The sequence below is a fragment of the Numenius arquata genome, chromosome 9, assembly GCF_964106895.1.
Source record: "Numenius arquata chromosome 9, bNumArq3.hap1.1, whole genome shotgun sequence".
Classification (NCBI taxonomy): Eukaryota; Metazoa; Chordata; class Aves; order Charadriiformes; family Scolopacidae; genus Numenius; species Numenius arquata.
Window position 1 is genome coordinate 55,119,983 of NC_133584.1, and position 16,833 is coordinate 55,136,815.

The 16,833-nt window shown below is 38.6% G+C and overlaps 1 protein-coding gene across 2 annotated transcripts in view; it reads left to right on the forward strand.

The window, feature by feature from the left end:
- The window catches only part of PTCHD4 (patched domain containing 4), an 84,190-nt gene extending 71,561 nt beyond the window's left edge, over window positions 1-12,629 (forward strand). For both annotated transcript variants that reach the window (XM_074153696.1, XM_074153697.1), the window contains exon 3: window positions 10,996-12,629. In XM_074153696.1, the coding sequence (XP_074009797.1) occupies window positions 10,996-12,629 (1,634 nt within the window). The remainder of the gene's footprint in view (window positions 1-10,995) is intronic.
- The last annotated feature ends 4,204 nt before the right edge of the window (window positions 12,630-16,833 follow it).

The following is a 16,833-nucleotide window of genomic DNA, read 5'->3' on the forward strand; positions in this document are numbered from 1 at the left end:
TCTTCAAACACCTGTACGCCATCTTCATTTCCTCAAACTTACAAATGCCCCAGCCATTTTTCAGACACGTATTCTTCCACACCTTTTATTTGCTTCTCCAACTATTTAACCATTTTATTGCTTTTCTTTGAAGAATCTATAATTTTTCTCTCTCTGCCAGAAAGTAGCAAATAACCAAATTCATTGTTTCTATAATGATATGGATTATTTTGTTCTGGATTCTAGAATCCACACCTTATAAAAGTATTTTCCCTTCTTGAGGCTCACTAGTACCTTATTCTTCTGGTTTTCGTTCAGATGTTAACGGATTATTAAATCCAGGTGATAAGCAAATCATCCTGATCAGTGTCACAAATCTATCCTATGCTTTTAGCATAAATGAATATATAATATATTCATTAATAGCTTGATCTAAATTTGCTCCGTTGTCTTCTATATGTCACTTAAACTCGTGTCAATGAATAGCAATTTCCATATGTGCAGTCCTTGTTTACAATGTTCATTAAAAGGCTTAGATGCGAAACAGCAAAAAGCATTTTAATTCATTGCTAAGCACAGCAGAAAACTAAGCAGGATTCCAACTTTATATACAATTTGCAAGCAGTATACGTTAGCTCAGACGTAAATCTTAGATAATGAGGTGTGCAGCTTGATGACTAATCACATCCATTGAAATGTTCTCCATGTTCAGCTCTGTTTCAATGCACGGGGTGGGGGAAGTTGCTATTTAATATTTCAGTTCCTTCTAACAACAAGAAGAGGAGCTTCTAGGCATGAAAAATTGTAAAATTTGACCTTAAAATGAACTGTAACAAACAAACCTTGAATACAAAGTGGTGTCACTACAGTTCAGTTAGAAACATGTCTCTGTCTGGACTAGCAGGTCTTTGGCTCATCTCCAGCGCCCAACCCTGGGCTTCTACCCAGGACTCCTTATGGTGAAGCTCTGGAAAGGCCTTGTCAGTATGAAAGATCCAAAACTGGATAAGATTCAAAATCAGAGATGCCAAAATCATGTTAGCATTAATTATTCTTAATTCCAATCAAGATCAAGGTCCCATTACGCTGGTCTCTGTGCAAACAGGGATACCAGTGTTTGCCTTGGAGAGTCTGCAAAATGCGAAACAGAAAACAATGAAAGATTGAAGACAGGCCGAAGGGATGTGACATGTCAGTAAATGATCACCATGTGATTTAGCCCTGTTCCCATAGTTGCTTGTTCATGTCTGGGCTTCTTTATGCTGTCTCGGGCAACATTTATTTTGAGGTGGATGGGAAAGGGTAGAGTGTCAAAGACTGTGGAGCTGATTAGCTGAAGAGACTATGTAAAAGAAAAGAGACCAAAAGAACAAGTGAGCCATCGCTTTTCATCTGTGCTTCCAACAGAGTGGCATTAATGTATCTTACAGATTGATGTCCCTTAGGATTTGGAAGGCAAATTAACAGAGGGACTCCGCTATGATTGCTACGTCATTACATCATTTTTTTCTGCTACAGGAGTATGTTTCTCTATAGACTTCCTTCTGCAATAGAAAGATTTAAGAAAACAGGATGGAGACAGAAAATATGATTATTCTCACATAATTTTAGCAGTTTAAAAGTCAGGCCCCTAGGTAAAATCCTCAGCTCATTTTCTAACTGGTGAAAAGAGAGAGGCATTTCATTGGGATAGTCGCGCACATTACTATATAGTCAACATCTCCTGCTGTAGTCATTCCAAGGAGATCAGATACCAATGATATGGCTGTGGTTGAGAAGTTGGCAATATTTCATGGGAGCAGTGTTAGGCTGAACTGAGCTCTTCTGAAATGCCGTTATACAGCAAACGCCAAACAGAATCAAGTGTTTGCCTCTCTCCTCATTGCTTTTCAGCCTCAAACCCTCACAGGGTTGCTATCTGCCCGACTGCACTGAAATGCACATGAGGAGACTAATTCTTTCATGTTTTGGTCTCATCAGCAATTCCCAGAATTATTTAAAAGGCTTTCAGAAGTGCTCATGTGCACAGAAATAAATGCAGTCACTTGGAGCACACATGAAAGCACCAGTCATAGTCTGTGTAATTTAATAGAAGTGCCCCATGATACACTGGTACTATTTTAATGGGGTTCACATTGTAATGGGGATACACCAAAACTGGGGAGCTGGAAGCCACTAATGTGCTCAGGCCCATAAAGTAGCCATAAGTTGGGAGAAATATTTTTAAAGAAATAGAAATATCTATTGGGCATGACTGACTTAATTTATGATATTTGTGATAGCTTCAAGTGCATTTGCTGTGTTTGTCGAAAGTGCTAAAATCTAGCAATACCAGAATCCCTTGTGTAGCACTGGAGATTTCCCTGAGGTCCTTGTTGCTAAAGGTGCATGGTTCAACTGGCTGAGGTTTCATTGCACTTGGTTAAACACTCCTGCTATAAACTCCAGCTCTGTAAATTATCCAATTTATTACGATAGAGATCTGTTACTTAAAAGAACAATTCTATCCTGTATACTTTTCAAGATGGAAAGGCACATCAGGGTGCGTAAACCCATCCGTCAGCATGTATGCATACATCTGGTTAGAGAAAAAAATGTCATGGAAAACGAGGAACATGTACCTAGAAATTATTTAATTGATCTGTTTAGATGCTTTTTAATATCAGAAAATGCCATATCTCAGATGAGATAAAGAATTATATGTTAAGTGAAAATGAAATTTCTGCAGGAGGTTCATCAGCAGATCTTGGCTGGGCTTTATGTATTTGTTGCTGTAAGCTCAGTGACATTCAGAAGGTATAAATACTGTAATATCACCGATAATCCCTATGACTCAAGGAAATTCCTCCCTTTGAACAATGCTAGTCAGTGGTGCATTGCTTCCACAGTTAGACCCTCTGTCCCCAAAGTCTGAACCATCCCAGATATCTTACTGATAGGGGGAGATCCTATTTCACTTCTTGTACTGAGCTTCCGGAAAAAGAGTAAGCCACTAACCACTGTGAGAGTGATTTAGTCCCTCACCTGTCCCATCAGACTCCCTTAGTTACCCTAGTTACCAGTAAAACAGCATAATAGCTAAGGGAAAACCAAACAAAGAAGATAACAGTCAACAATCCAACTGTCTGAGCAATTCAATTGCAATCATTTTAGATGTACATAGAGAGATATAAAATGAAAAACACTCTTTTCCCACCTTTATTTTAGATTAGTTTAAAAAAGTATACTCTATCTTCTCCTTATCGTTAATCAAGCTGGGAAGTTGTTTACTCAGCCAAGTAGATCAAGGTCTACTTCTTGCCCTGGTGCATTCTCCTGAGATTTACCTTTATGGAACAGGATCTAGATTAAGGTACACGTTTCCTCAAATATCCTAATGCTACTTAAGGTATCACCAAGCTTCAAACTCTCTTTGCCTTCTTCATCAAGGATCCCAAGGTTTTACTGAATCTTCAAAAATAAGTAATTTAATCGTTCTTTCTTTTACTTCTGTCTTTGTGAAATATGGATGATCCTTGCTGACTGTGGTCATTTTGGTTAATCTCTGGGCTTCAGTTTTCTAAATGTAAATGGGGATATACCAATATTAGTGACTGAGCAGAAGAACAAATGCATCACACATTTTACTGTGTTGAGATGGAAAGTTCCTTCTCTGTAAAAAAGTGACTGTATGAGCCCAAACTATCTAAAATAGAGTTTATTTTCAATCAATACAGCTGGATAAATTCATAGTTTCTTAAACTATAAGACCAGAAGAGAATATTAGATCACAACCTCACCTTCTGAATACCACAGGCTGCTACATTTTACCCAAATAACTATATCGTCTTAAAGCATTTATTTAGTCAAAGAATACGTCATGTCAATATGCTACTAATGGGCACAGCCGCTACTACTTTGGAGGATTGATTAGATAAAACACGCCCAGTTTTTCCAGGATGTGATTTTGTGTCTCTAGTGCCACGAAAGAAAAAAATCTCCATGTGCCCTGTTCCCCTGTTCCCAGGGAAAAAGAACTGTGATTCTCTCCCTCAAGGAGTTATAGGTTATTCTTCTAGATAAACTAATGGAAAGGTCATTTCCTGTAGACTCACAGCAAAGAATTTTAATGTAAAAATATATTTACTGTCCACCTCCACCACTATGATGTTAAAAAGAGCTGTCATTGCATCCTGCATACAAGATTACAGGTGTGGCTGTTAATGAAAACTGAATATACTTGGTTTTCTTAGTGCGGTAATGTTGAGTAAAGCTGTGCTGTGGCACTTACTTCTAAGATTTTTTTTTTTTTTTTTTACTATTATTAAAAGCTCTGTGATTTCTTTTCCTGTTAGCCCCATTAGAGTATCCATTCCAGTTTTGGTTTTAAATATAGCACAGACAACAAGATTATCATCACATTGACTGCTATCATCTATAGCAGCAAATCCTCTCCTTTCTGTCTTGAAGCAAAAAAGTACAGACTCATGCTGCTCTTCCTTCCTAGAAAGCTTACAAAAGCTGGCAGACCCTCCTTCCAGTGGTGCCTAGTGACTTCTGAGGTCTCAGTGGATATTATGTTGAGCGACAAGTGCAGATAAAATTCCTATCCCAAGAAGTTGACGGGTTGTAGCAGAAGCACCAGATAAATGCTGAACAGGCATCCTTTGACCGAGACAACACAGAAGACAGACCGGTTTTGCTTAGTAATCCTAGGTATCTTAAGTTGAGGTTAGATATGATGGTACAAGTGTAAGAGACCTCAGGAACCGGCATACAATCCACCTCACATCTCTAAGACAGGATGTACCTAGCACTTCCATTAACATTTATTAATCTAGCCTTTGGACTTGCAATGAAGAAGACTTTATGACCTCTTTAGACCATGTGTTCCAGTCTTTTATGAACCTTAGAGGAAGAAAACTTTGTTTTTTCTGATATCTAACCTAAATGGTTTTTTTTCTGCAAATGAAACTAATGATTCCTTGTCTTCCTGCCAGAAGAAATGAGAAAGAATTGATTGCTCTCCTCTTCATGATAACTTTCTTCATGTTGAATGTTACTAGGTCCCCATTGGTATTCCAGTCTACGGGGGGAAAAAGGCCAACTCATTTGGCTTTTCTTTATGCTTTTCATATTTCAGAAACAGGCTATTGTTTGCTGGTTTTATTCCCCAAGGCGTTGACCCAAATTTTCCCTTTTTTTTTTTTTTCAAATGTCCCTGCCCACAGCAGGAGCACTGGAACTAGATGGTCTTTAAGGTCCCTTCCAACCAAAACCTTTCTATGATTCTATGAGAATGTCATACCCCATTTCAGAAAACAGTGCTACAGGTTATGCCTCAATCATACTAGAGTGAGCAAAATTATTGCCTCCAAATTTTTATGTTATTACTGATAATTCAGTTTTTTATGTGTTGTAACAGAATATTTTTTACTTACTCCCACTGAAATTCCCCATATCCTCTAGACAATCTTCTGTCTTACTTCGTCTTCATCTGTTATTTCTTAATATGCATTTCTTTCATTTGATTTCTTAACATAAAGTGCCTTGCATTTATCTTTATTAAATTTCATCTTATTGATCTCTGTCCACTTCTCCAAGATTTAAGTCTTGCTCTATAAGGGTTTGAACTCCTCCACAGTCTAACATCATACACAAATTCCATAAGTGTCCATATCATTAACAGAAAAAATAAAAAAGAACCAGGCCCAAGATGGACCTTTGATGCAATTTCACTTACAAGGTCCCTGTGAGAACTGATAGATCAGTGGAAACAACTCTATATGTGCACACTTTCAAACAGTTGAATATATATATGCCATATTTTCCTCTAGATGGTATTCCCTTAATTTGCTTGTCAGAATAGTAAGTACAATAGCATTTAAAAACTTGCTAAGACCAATAGAAAGATATCAAAAGCTTTACTGAGATAAATAGCCTGTCTCCTTCTCCTTCTTTCCATTAGGCTAGTTACTTTTCAAAGGAAGAAATTATGTTGACTTGAGTTTAATTGTTTTTGATAAATCTATATCAGCTTTTTCTGATCACCTTCCTGTCTACTCAGGGATGTTAAATTGGTTTATAGTTGCTTATTCTATTATCTTTTGAGATAGGAACTAAGGTGGTGGACATTAAGTTCTTTTTCCTTTTAAAAGGCAGATATTTTGCTTTTCTCTCTGTTCTTCTTGGACCATCTCATCTGCATTTATTCTCTAAGTTCACTGTTAATAGTTCAGAGGTTGCTTTTGGCTTAGCTTTTAATTTATTAATTTCTCCAGGCTCTTCCAGCTTGAAAAAACTTAACTGAATCAAGTGGTCTTTAATCAGTTATTTCACTCTTCTTGTTTCTATCCCTGACCTCTTCAAACTAATTTTAAATATCTGCTCATAATTAACCTTTTGTTTTGAAATTTGAGGCAGAAAAAGCATCACACATTTCCACCTTCTCTGCAGCTTCTTTTATTTGCTCTTATAACCTCACAAGTACTGGACTTAAAATTTCTGTTGTTTCCTTTCTTCGTAAGTAGTCATAGGCCACTGCTTGTCTGGCAAATAAAAAATTGCTGTACTTCGTTCATGTCATGTTAGTACTAGAGAAACTTGGCAGTTTTGACCCAGAGCCAAAGACCCTGTGAACCTTCCTAGAACTGCTCAGTGAACTTAACTCCACTGTCAGTGTTGTCAGTGACATTAGCGATGAAGCTGAAGTAACAGAATTTTACAGAGTGACAGTGGTGTCTGAATCATCAGAAATGTCAGGAAAATACTGGTTTCTGTCCAATTCAGAAAAAAATGGTTTGTATCCTTGGTAGGAAAGAGGAATAAAGGGGCTTATCTGGGGAGAACAACAGAGAGACTGACTGGAAAACTTCATATCAGAGTAATGGTGTGGGAAAACCAGTCAGACAAAGATTTCTTCTCATGGCAGCAAAGGAATTACTGCATTGTACTCCCCAATCCCTGTATTTATGTGATAGAGCTGAAGTTATCTGTAAAAGGGGGATAAATGGAAATTTTATATTTATGTAATAATAATCATAAGAAAATTAGTGCCAATTTTCATCCTCAAAGACATTACAAAAATCAATACTTTATTTCCTTAAGATACTACTTGTTCTATTAGAGAAAAAGTCTGGAGTTTAATTATGGTATTTTACTTTTCAATATTGACACAAGTTAGTGCATACACATTAATGTATACTTTTGGGTAGTTTTTGCATATGTTATATGTTTCACAATAAAAACCTTTTCTATTAGTCATTACGTACCTACTTTAAATGCACCCACGTACTCATCACTGAGAATGTGATACACTAAAATTTATAAATTAGTAACAATAAAAACATGGTAAAGATGTAGCTGTGAACATAACCTTGCAGGTGGGCAGATAAGTGAAATTTTGGAGTAAGCAAAGAAAAATCAATATTATTATAAGTTTTAAAAAAAACTGGTAGAATGTTGCTTCATCTAAGGCTTCTTTGGAAAGTGCCAATCCATCATAACTTAAAATTTTTCTGCCAAAGGACTTTTTTTGACAAATTTCCATTTTGAAAACATTACAACAACCCACACTAACTGTTTAAACATTTTCAAAATCTTTTGTTTTGCCAATCACTTTCCTCTCTAATCCCTAACAAGAGCTTTCCATATTTTTTCTGTACATTTGCAAATTATGGGCCCATTTCAGTCACATCTAGATGAGGGACAGAGATCTCAGAGACTACTGCAATCCTAGAAGTTTTGTGAAAATTGATGCCTAGAAAGAGGAAAAAAAATCCCGGATTATATCTCCTCTCGAGGAGTGGAAGGTAGAACTCAGATATTTTATATTTTATTGGTAACATCCAGATGGCAAACTAACACATGCATCTTGGAGAGCCAGCAAAGGAGAGCACACCTAGCTGTGGACATGTGGTCGAGGAGAGGTGTCAAAAGGGTCAGGGCTGCTGGGACTATGCAGATGGGAGATCCCAGGAACAAAGGTCACATGCACAGAGCAGATTTTATTAAAGACACTGCTCATGACCCAACAGGTTTACATTTTGCTTAGTTCAGCCATAAATTTATACTGGCTGATAGTTTGAAACAAATAAAAGCAAGTTCTTCCTTCATTCAGCAAGTAATGAAATTATAAAGCTCCTGGTAGCAGGAGGCTGTGGTGGCCAAAAGTGTGAGTGCATTTAGAAATGGACTAGACAGGTGAATAAAGGTCCCTCAGTGCCTCTAAATATGATGTTGCAAATGCAGCTCTGGTTTTGGCAGGCCTTTTGCCCGAGTGTTAAAATTTCAGAGGCAGAAACTGAAAAGAACTGTTCCTGTTTCCAGCATCCTTTTCTTGAAAATCTGTCCCTGAACTTTGTCAGGTCAATTAGGTAGAGGTAGAGCAATCCATGGTTCCACCCAATGTGGCTACCATCATGTTGTTAAAGGCAGAAGAGAGAAGTTTTGGAAGAAAGTGGTTCTCAAAGTCTCAGCTAGACCCTAAATGAATGTTTCCAATGTGAGGTCTGTAGATTTTTGTCTCAGATCACAGCAAGGTACCTGGGAGAGAGGAAACTGAGGCAGAAGACAGCATCTCTGCTCAGAGTGATCACTCTGCCTTCAGTGGAAGAGTCTTGATGGGATGGGAGATGGGAGGAATGACACAAGTAATAAGAGCAGAAATCCTGTGCTGCTACTCATCCCCTCAGCCTTCCTCACAAGAGAAGAAAACAAAAAGAGAGAGAGAGAGAAAGAGGAGGGATGCCCAAACCTGGAAGAGAAGTGGCAAGAATGAGGTCAGGAGCTGACTCAGAAAGAGAGGTGTTATGGCTTTATGGGACATCAACAAGTTTTAAGTGGTAAAATCATACATTAAAGGGACCTTTGTAAGAACATCTGGAAAAGAACCATCCAGAATCAATTGGTAGATGGGGAGGGGGTAAGCACAGAAATCTGAGGAAGATTGTTGTGCTCTACTGATCCCAAAAGAGAATGAAATGCAGCTCCTAACACCATTAAATTAAACCATGCCAGGACATGGGCACTGGAAGTAGTCACCAGCCAGCCCGGTCCACACCCTGCAGTGTACTTACACACTTGCTTTAAGCATAATACAAAATTGTAGCCAAGTCACTGGATTCTGCAGCTTTACTTAGCCCAAGGAGTCAATTCTTTCTGTTTGGCAGTCCAAAAGTGTCAGTGTACAAGAAAGCTGTGCCTTGAGAATTTGAACAGACTCACCCTAAGCCTACCAGGGAATTTAAGGTCCCTCCTGAACCAAGATGGTGATTCGCAAAAGAGCAGTGTTTCCACACAGGCTTTTGCTAACTGCAAGAGTTCTGTAATACTGTATGTTTATCTTTCACTGGGGACACTGATTTGCAGTAAAGCAGGTAACATTCACAGAGCTTGACAGTTTATGCTGTAATTTCACCTGTCTAGAATGGCTGTCAGGAGTCTGCTTTGGGCAACATAAGCAGCTGTATGAATCCAAACAATTTAAGTCAAAAGACAAACTCAACAGACTTTTTGTTCATTATTGCACACTTCATTTTTTGAAAATCTCCTGTTGTCATATTTCTGGTTGTGTTACAAGAAAATGACCGTTTTGCGTGTTTTGTTGCACACAGTTCTTCTACTGCAAAGAGTGAAGGCACACAGAGACAGGAGCTTCCACAATCTGCTTCTACTTCTTTCTCTGCTCAGTAGTGTGTTTCCTTACATTGTCCAGAACTTTGTCAGGGGTTGATGGAAAGTGCAGAGAACTTTTCACTTTCTCATCCAAACACAAATATGTGTTTTTAATTTTTAACCAGAAATTTTCATTTGAAAGCCAAACACATTTGGCTGTGTTTTTTAATGTTAGTTTTTATATTTTCCCCAAAATTGAAAATCTCTAATGGGGAATAAAAAAATATACGTTTGTGTATGCTCGATATATAAATTATATGAATATGTATAAATCATGGAGAATTTTACTAGTTAAACCTTTTCCAGTGAGCTTAGCTTCAACTTTGCCATCCTGTCCCAAAGTTTAATAGCTGTAGACTGTGACTGTGGTGAGTAAAACAAAAGTAAGTTTGTACTAAGTTTTAATTTTTTTAAAAATCATACCCCTAAAATACTTCTCAGGATGGAATACAAAGTAAGAACCTGCCATGGAGCACTGACCGTGTTTGGCTCTTTTCTGAGTGTTCTCTGAGAGAAGGGAATTCCTTCTCTCCAGGAGGAGCTCTGGATAGCTGAGAGAGAGAGAGAGACATAATCATGAAAAAAAAAAAAAAAACACCAAAACCATACATTTTCAAGATAATTAATGTGGACCAGTGATATAGCCAGTACTGTACTTTCTATCATTACCACCAGCATGTCAACTTTCATATAGTGTGGAAACTTGTGTAATATCACTGAGAAGTTCCAATTTCACTCAGTAGGTAGAGAACCATCATACCAATTATTCTGGTTATTTGGACTTAATGGCAGTATATTTTTCCCTTTGTCCATCATGAAGAAGCAAGGTGTCCCTTTCTTGGTCACACCTTCTCATTTCCCAAATGATGTCTTTAATTTATACTCTCTGGAAGAAAATGGTGTTATTCACATTTGTAAGTGTTTCAGACTGAATCCCTTAAACCTTGAAAGATGTAGGATGCCAGAAGGGATTTCAAGAATGAATCCCAGACTTGAACTAAACTTATTGTTCTCCTTTGTGCTATATAGGCAGCCTATTTGGGAACTAATTCAATGTCTGATAAAATCAATAACTGTCTTTTAAAGGGTATTTCATAATTTCGTTTCTGAGCATGGGAAGTCTCAGAATATCAGGTTTAATTTAAGCTGTTAATTTAAGCTGTTAATTTAAGCACCCGCATATGAATTCTGGTATCTAGTTTTCAACAGACACTTCACAAGTTTTCACTAGTTTAACTGATAACAAAATCATAATGAAGCTTAGCTGACAAAATTTTTTACCTGCTGAAGGATGGAAAACCTGGAGGAGGATGGGACCCCCTTTATATATAGACATGTATGTACTTTGTTTTCTCATTTCAGGTCATGGAACCAAAGGAGTGTTTGAACTTCTTTCAGGATGGCGTCGAACCAGAGAGAATCTGCCATTCAAGGACAGAGTAGCAGATGCCTACTCAGATGTCATGGTCTCCTATACAATGACAAGCTCCTTGTATTTCATAGCCTTCGGCATGGGTGCAAGCCCTTTCACCAACATTGAAGCTGTAAAAGTCTTTTGCCAGAACATGTGTGTCTCCATCCTGTTGAACTACTTCTATATCTTCTCCTTCTTTGGCTCCTGCTTGGTCTTTGCTGGCCAGTTGGAGCAGAACCGTTATCACAGCATCTTCTGCTGTAAAATTCCTTCAGCAGAATATCTGGACCGGAAACCTGTGTGGTTCCAGACCATGATGAATGATGGCCATCAGCACACTTCTCATCACGAGACCAACCCGTACCAGCATCACTTTATCCAGCATTTCCTCCGAGAGCATTACAATGAGTGGATTACCAACATCTATGTCAAGCCATTTGTGGTGATACTGTATCTCATCTATGCCTCTTTCTCCTTTATGGGGTGCTTACAGATTAATGATGGAGCCAACATTATCAACCTTCTTGCCAGTGAGTCTCCCAGCGTCTCCTATGCCCTCATACAGCAAAAGTATTTCAGCAACTACAGCCCAGTGATAGGTTTCTACATTTATGAACCTCTGGAATACTGGAATGGCACTGTGCAAGAAGACCTAAAAACACTAAGCCAGGGGTTCAATACAGTGTCCTGGATTGAACAGTATTACCAGTACCTTAGAGTGGGTAACATCAGTGCAACCAACAAAAGTGACTTTATCAGCATCCTCCAGAGCTCCTTTTTAAAAAAGCCAGAATTCCAGCACTTCAAAAATGACATCATTTTCTCCAAAGCTGGAGATGAGAACAACATAATTGCTTCTCGTTTGTACCTGGTGGCCAGGACTAGTGAAAACACACAGAGGGAGGCGGTAGAATTGTTGGAGAAGCTGCGGCCACTCTCTCTTATACAGAGCATCAAGTTCATTGTGTTCAATCCTACCTTTGTTTTCATGGACCACTATGGTTTATCAGTAACTATGCCTGTTCTGATTTCTGGTTTTGGCATCCTGCTGGTGTTAATACTGACCTTCTTCCTGGTTATCCATCCTCTGGGAAATTTCTGGTTAATTCTCAGTGTCACCTCAATAGAGCTGGGTGTCCTTGGCTTGATGACCTTATGGAATGTAGACATGGATTGCATTTCTATACTGTGCCTTATCTACACTTTGAATTTTGCCATAGATCACTGTGCACCCCTGCTTTATACATTTGTACTAGCTACTGAGCACACCCGAACTCAGTGTATAAAGAACTCCCTCCAAGAGCATGGGACAGCCATTTTGCAGAACGTTTCTTCTTTTCTTATTGGGTTGGTCCCCCTTCTCTTTGTGCCTTCAAACTTGACCTTCACACTGTTCAAATGCTTGCTGCTTGCCGGCAGTTGCACACTTCTGCACTGTTTTGTTATTTTGCCCGTCTTTCTAACCTTTTTCCCACCTTCCAAAAAGCACCACAAGAAAAAGAAACGGGCCAAAAGGAAGGAACGAGAAGAGATCGAATGCATAGAGATTCAGGAGAATCCTGATCATGTTACAGCAGTCTGAAAGGCTTAGAAAAAAATAATAGCATATTCTCTTTTTAAAAAAAGCGTTGCACAGAGATGCAGGGAAAATAGAGCAAAGATCTCAGCTGCTTGTGCTGGCCAGGTCTGACAAGGCAAAGGAAGATCAAGAAGGGGTATTCATGACACATCAAGGTGCAAACTTTTTTTAACAAAAATAATGAAAGTAAAAATAATCTCAGATGTTTCCTTTGAATTTTCATTGTCCACCAGGGAAAAGTCTGTTGGCCGTTAAATGTTCCTGAATCTCAAACTGTAACTCTAACGGGAATTGCTTGATCTGTCAAGTGTAGGACTGAGGGAAAGGTGAAAAAAAAGAGTTACCATTAAGTAAACAGTAGGGGAAAAGGCACATTTGTTTGATAATTCTGTCCATGGAAAAATAAAAAAAAAAACAACAACATCTCAAATGAGAAAAGGGAACAAGACCAAGAGAGATAAAAAAAATGTCATGGTATTTTTTTCTTATTTTCTTGAGCAAGTTGGTTATGATGAAACCTATGCACTTGGGAAGTAGATGTTTAAAACAATCTAAGCCAAAGTACTTCCCAATTCTAGTACACCATGCATATCTGTAACACTACAATTAGAGTGTTATTGTGAATATGGATGGCAAAGCTCTACTGCTAAATGATAGAAGTACTGTTTATGTAGGATAACAAATAATCATAGCCATTTGGAAATTTAACATTTAGTTTCTTTAAATGTGAGACATGACCTCTATCCCAAGAGGTCACACCTGGTAGTTAATACCATACATGCATTTTGGTATTTCTGAATTGTGAAATTCCCCTTGAACTAACAGATCTCATGAAACTAATCCAGGCCATTACCACTGCAGCAGTATTTGCAGTTCCTGCAGTGTAACACTTTTGAATTCTAATTTCTCAGTGTTGACATTAAATGCTGAATATTAATCAAGCAGGCACTTTAAATGTAATGATGGATTGCATATCACAGGCATAATGTGATCGTGTAACAGCTGAGTCAGCTCTGGAGCACCCGCATAGTATTATCATTACATATTTGGTCCAATGGATGAAGGGATATGATTTCTGGTCCCTGCAATATGCTGCAGGAAGTGGGATTTTCCCCTTCTTTAAGCAAAACGTCAGTCAAATACTCGCCACACACACACACAAAGAACCTTGTTAAGGTTTGCACAGGGCTGAATCAACCCCCAGTTGTAAAAAGACAGATCGGTCCCCTGTGGGAAGGGGAGGGGAGGGTGAAATGTCTTTGTTATTACTCCTAAATGTTTGAGTGTTGATTGTGTGCAGCATAAAGCTTTGTTATGGCAGTTGAAATTTCACAGAAGAGTGCAGTAAATTTGCAGTTACTATGTGACACTAGAAATCGTACTGTAAAGAACTATGAATGACTTTCTCTGCTTTGTAAACTATACAGCTTAGTAGTCCAAGAGAAGGGATGAAAACAGATCTAGCCATTTCAGTTTGCTCTTGGCCCAGCTCTGTGCTGGAGCTTGCCATGTCCATCTCCCTTTTCAGTATTTTAAAAGGGCTTGCTTTCTACTCTCTGGAATATGGTATAGCATCACCTACATGAGCGATGTCTTCCTGAATATATAGTATCCATGAGGACACTATGTAAAGTTATCACTATATGGAGTGTTTATGTCTACTTTGTATTATTTGTGGGTACCTTTAAAAGATGTCTGGAAGCTGTTTGCCTTCCAAAATGTGTATACTTGTCTATTTGTGGCTGGTTAACTCAGTCTCAAACCTGCAGAGTTTGCTGATGAGGGTGTGTACATATGTTTTACTAAAAAGCTCTCTGCAAGAAGTTGATTCTTTGTTATGTGACACGTCTCACCTCTTCCTACTGTTTCATGGTTAGGGAGAGCCAGAGAAAATTCCCCTGCAGCACAAAAAGCCATTTGAACGCCAGTTCTAATGTTCATTAGCTGCTTCTGTTTCCAAGGAATGCAGTTTCATCTCTTCCCTATGCTTTCTGTACTTCGCCATTACCATTTGCCAAAAATGACCTCTGTGTTTTAGGAGTGGTCAAAGCTCTTGATTGTTCAAGACACCTTTTGCGTGCAAGAGGTTTTAGAGAAAGATAAGCTTTCCAGATAGGTAAAGCTTCCAAAGTTTGAATCCAGATCCAAACTTCAGGTGCAGCTAGATCAAGGTTACTGGTTTGGTCCAAGATATTGAAGGGTCAGCTGCAAAACTGAGATCGAAATAGTTTAGTAAGATTTAGGAGCAGGGGATGTTTGAATGTTGGGCTGTGGCTCAGATGCGTCTCTAGTTGGGAAGTATTCACTGACCTTGATTGCATCTTGAAGACATTGTGCAATATCCATCCTTTTTAGTACTGTTGGTTATGAATGTCAAGCTTTCCATACCTCTTCTTTCATTTCCTCCACTGACTATACAAAACTGAAATTGTTGCAGCACAACCGTGACCCTTGGGTATCACTTCTGGAGGTGTCCATTTTCACACCCTCTCTGCGTGTCACACGGGAAGATGCCGATCTTCTCTTGTACTGTCCAAATGTACCCCAGGGATCTCTGTCATGCATTGTATTGAAGAAAGCAGCATTTTCCAAAGCCATCAAAGCCAGGATTCGTCTCATCTAGCTTTGGATGTTGACAATGTAGATATTTATATCTGAGCTCCCTTTATGGCCTTAGGAAAGGGCCAGAAACTTCTGACCCATTTTACAGCTATGCATTAGGAGTAAATGAATCACACCTTAAAAAAATGCATTTCTGTCCATTGGTGATAAAGGAAGCTCAGTGTGCTTAGTACAGACACAGACATCAGCAATGCAGACTCATCCAGATTTGGTGAGATTAATCCCACTTAAAATGACTAAGTATCAAGGGAAAGAGAAAAGAAGAAAACCTCAGAAAGTTGCCTCCCACGCATCTATTTTAGGGATAAATCCCAGGAGTAACTCAGCTCAAATTTTATGTTTGGCTTATTGAGGCTTTTATGCAGAACAGAGCATTTAAAAATTGCCGCTGGAATTCCCCTAGCAGAGAACAGTGAGCTAAGAAATCAGAATATGTCAATATTGAAGGTGGGCTCGCACAAATGAGTTAGAGTTTGATGAGATGTCAAACCAGCTTCTCCCTCAATATCATCCATGTGCAGTAGCACTTGTATATACCAGATACAAGATATACAGATTACACTCTGGGACTAGAAGCTTTTTATTTCTACGCCAATGTGGGAGTGTAGCAGAAAACAAACCAGACCTTCCATTGATGTCATTTGGTTGCTTTATTTATCAACCATTTTCTGGATCTACCAGGAAAAGCCATTGCAGCTATTAACTCCTGCAGATACACAAGTCTCTGTAGACCAAGGAAAACTTTCAAATCAAGCTAAAAAAAAAAAAACAACAACTATTATCTTCTATAATTCAGTTCACACTAGAATCATTTGGGGATGGGCAGCTCATAATCAAGCAGCATAAGCTTTTTGCTTTCAGTCCTTTCCAATAAATTCTACCCTTTTCTGCAGCACCTGGAGCTCAACTGGAGCTACATAAGTACCTGTGAAGAAAGGGCATAGCCCAGGCAAGCAATTTGACACTCTGATACATGCTGCATGTTGGATCTTCGCTATCCACCTTTTTTGCAGTCCCCTGGGATATTGCACATATTCCTTTAATGTCTGATATGGTCTACACAAGCTGCCAAGAACCCTGTGTGAATTTTCCTACTTGGTTTGGTTTCATGCCCTCAAAGTGTATTGGTTTGAATTCATTGTTGAGATAACTCTGTTGAAGTCAACAGATTTATTGCCGTGATATAGCTGGCTTTGCATGCTTTCTATCTGGTAAGAAGTGAAATCATGACAAATGAACCTCTTACCTTGTTGATGTGCTTGTTGAACAATATATCTGTCTATACCCTATAACCATTGTTGCATGCTGCATTCGGGAGACTACAGTGAAGGTATATTTTCTTTATGTAGTTTTGTCTTTACACTTTCCCGCGTGGGCTATTTTAACCTTAATTAATCTATTCCTCTGTCTTTTTTGCTAGAATTAAGTCTTCACCTCTGTAGTCCAGTACCTGATGTTTCATAAATTTATTGCGTAACAAAGCAGCATACTTTTTATGGCCAAGATAGGTATGGATGCATGGTGCCTTGCATGGAAAATTTAAACAGGCTGTCTTCAGGGTTATCATTCTCAATCTTTTACTTCA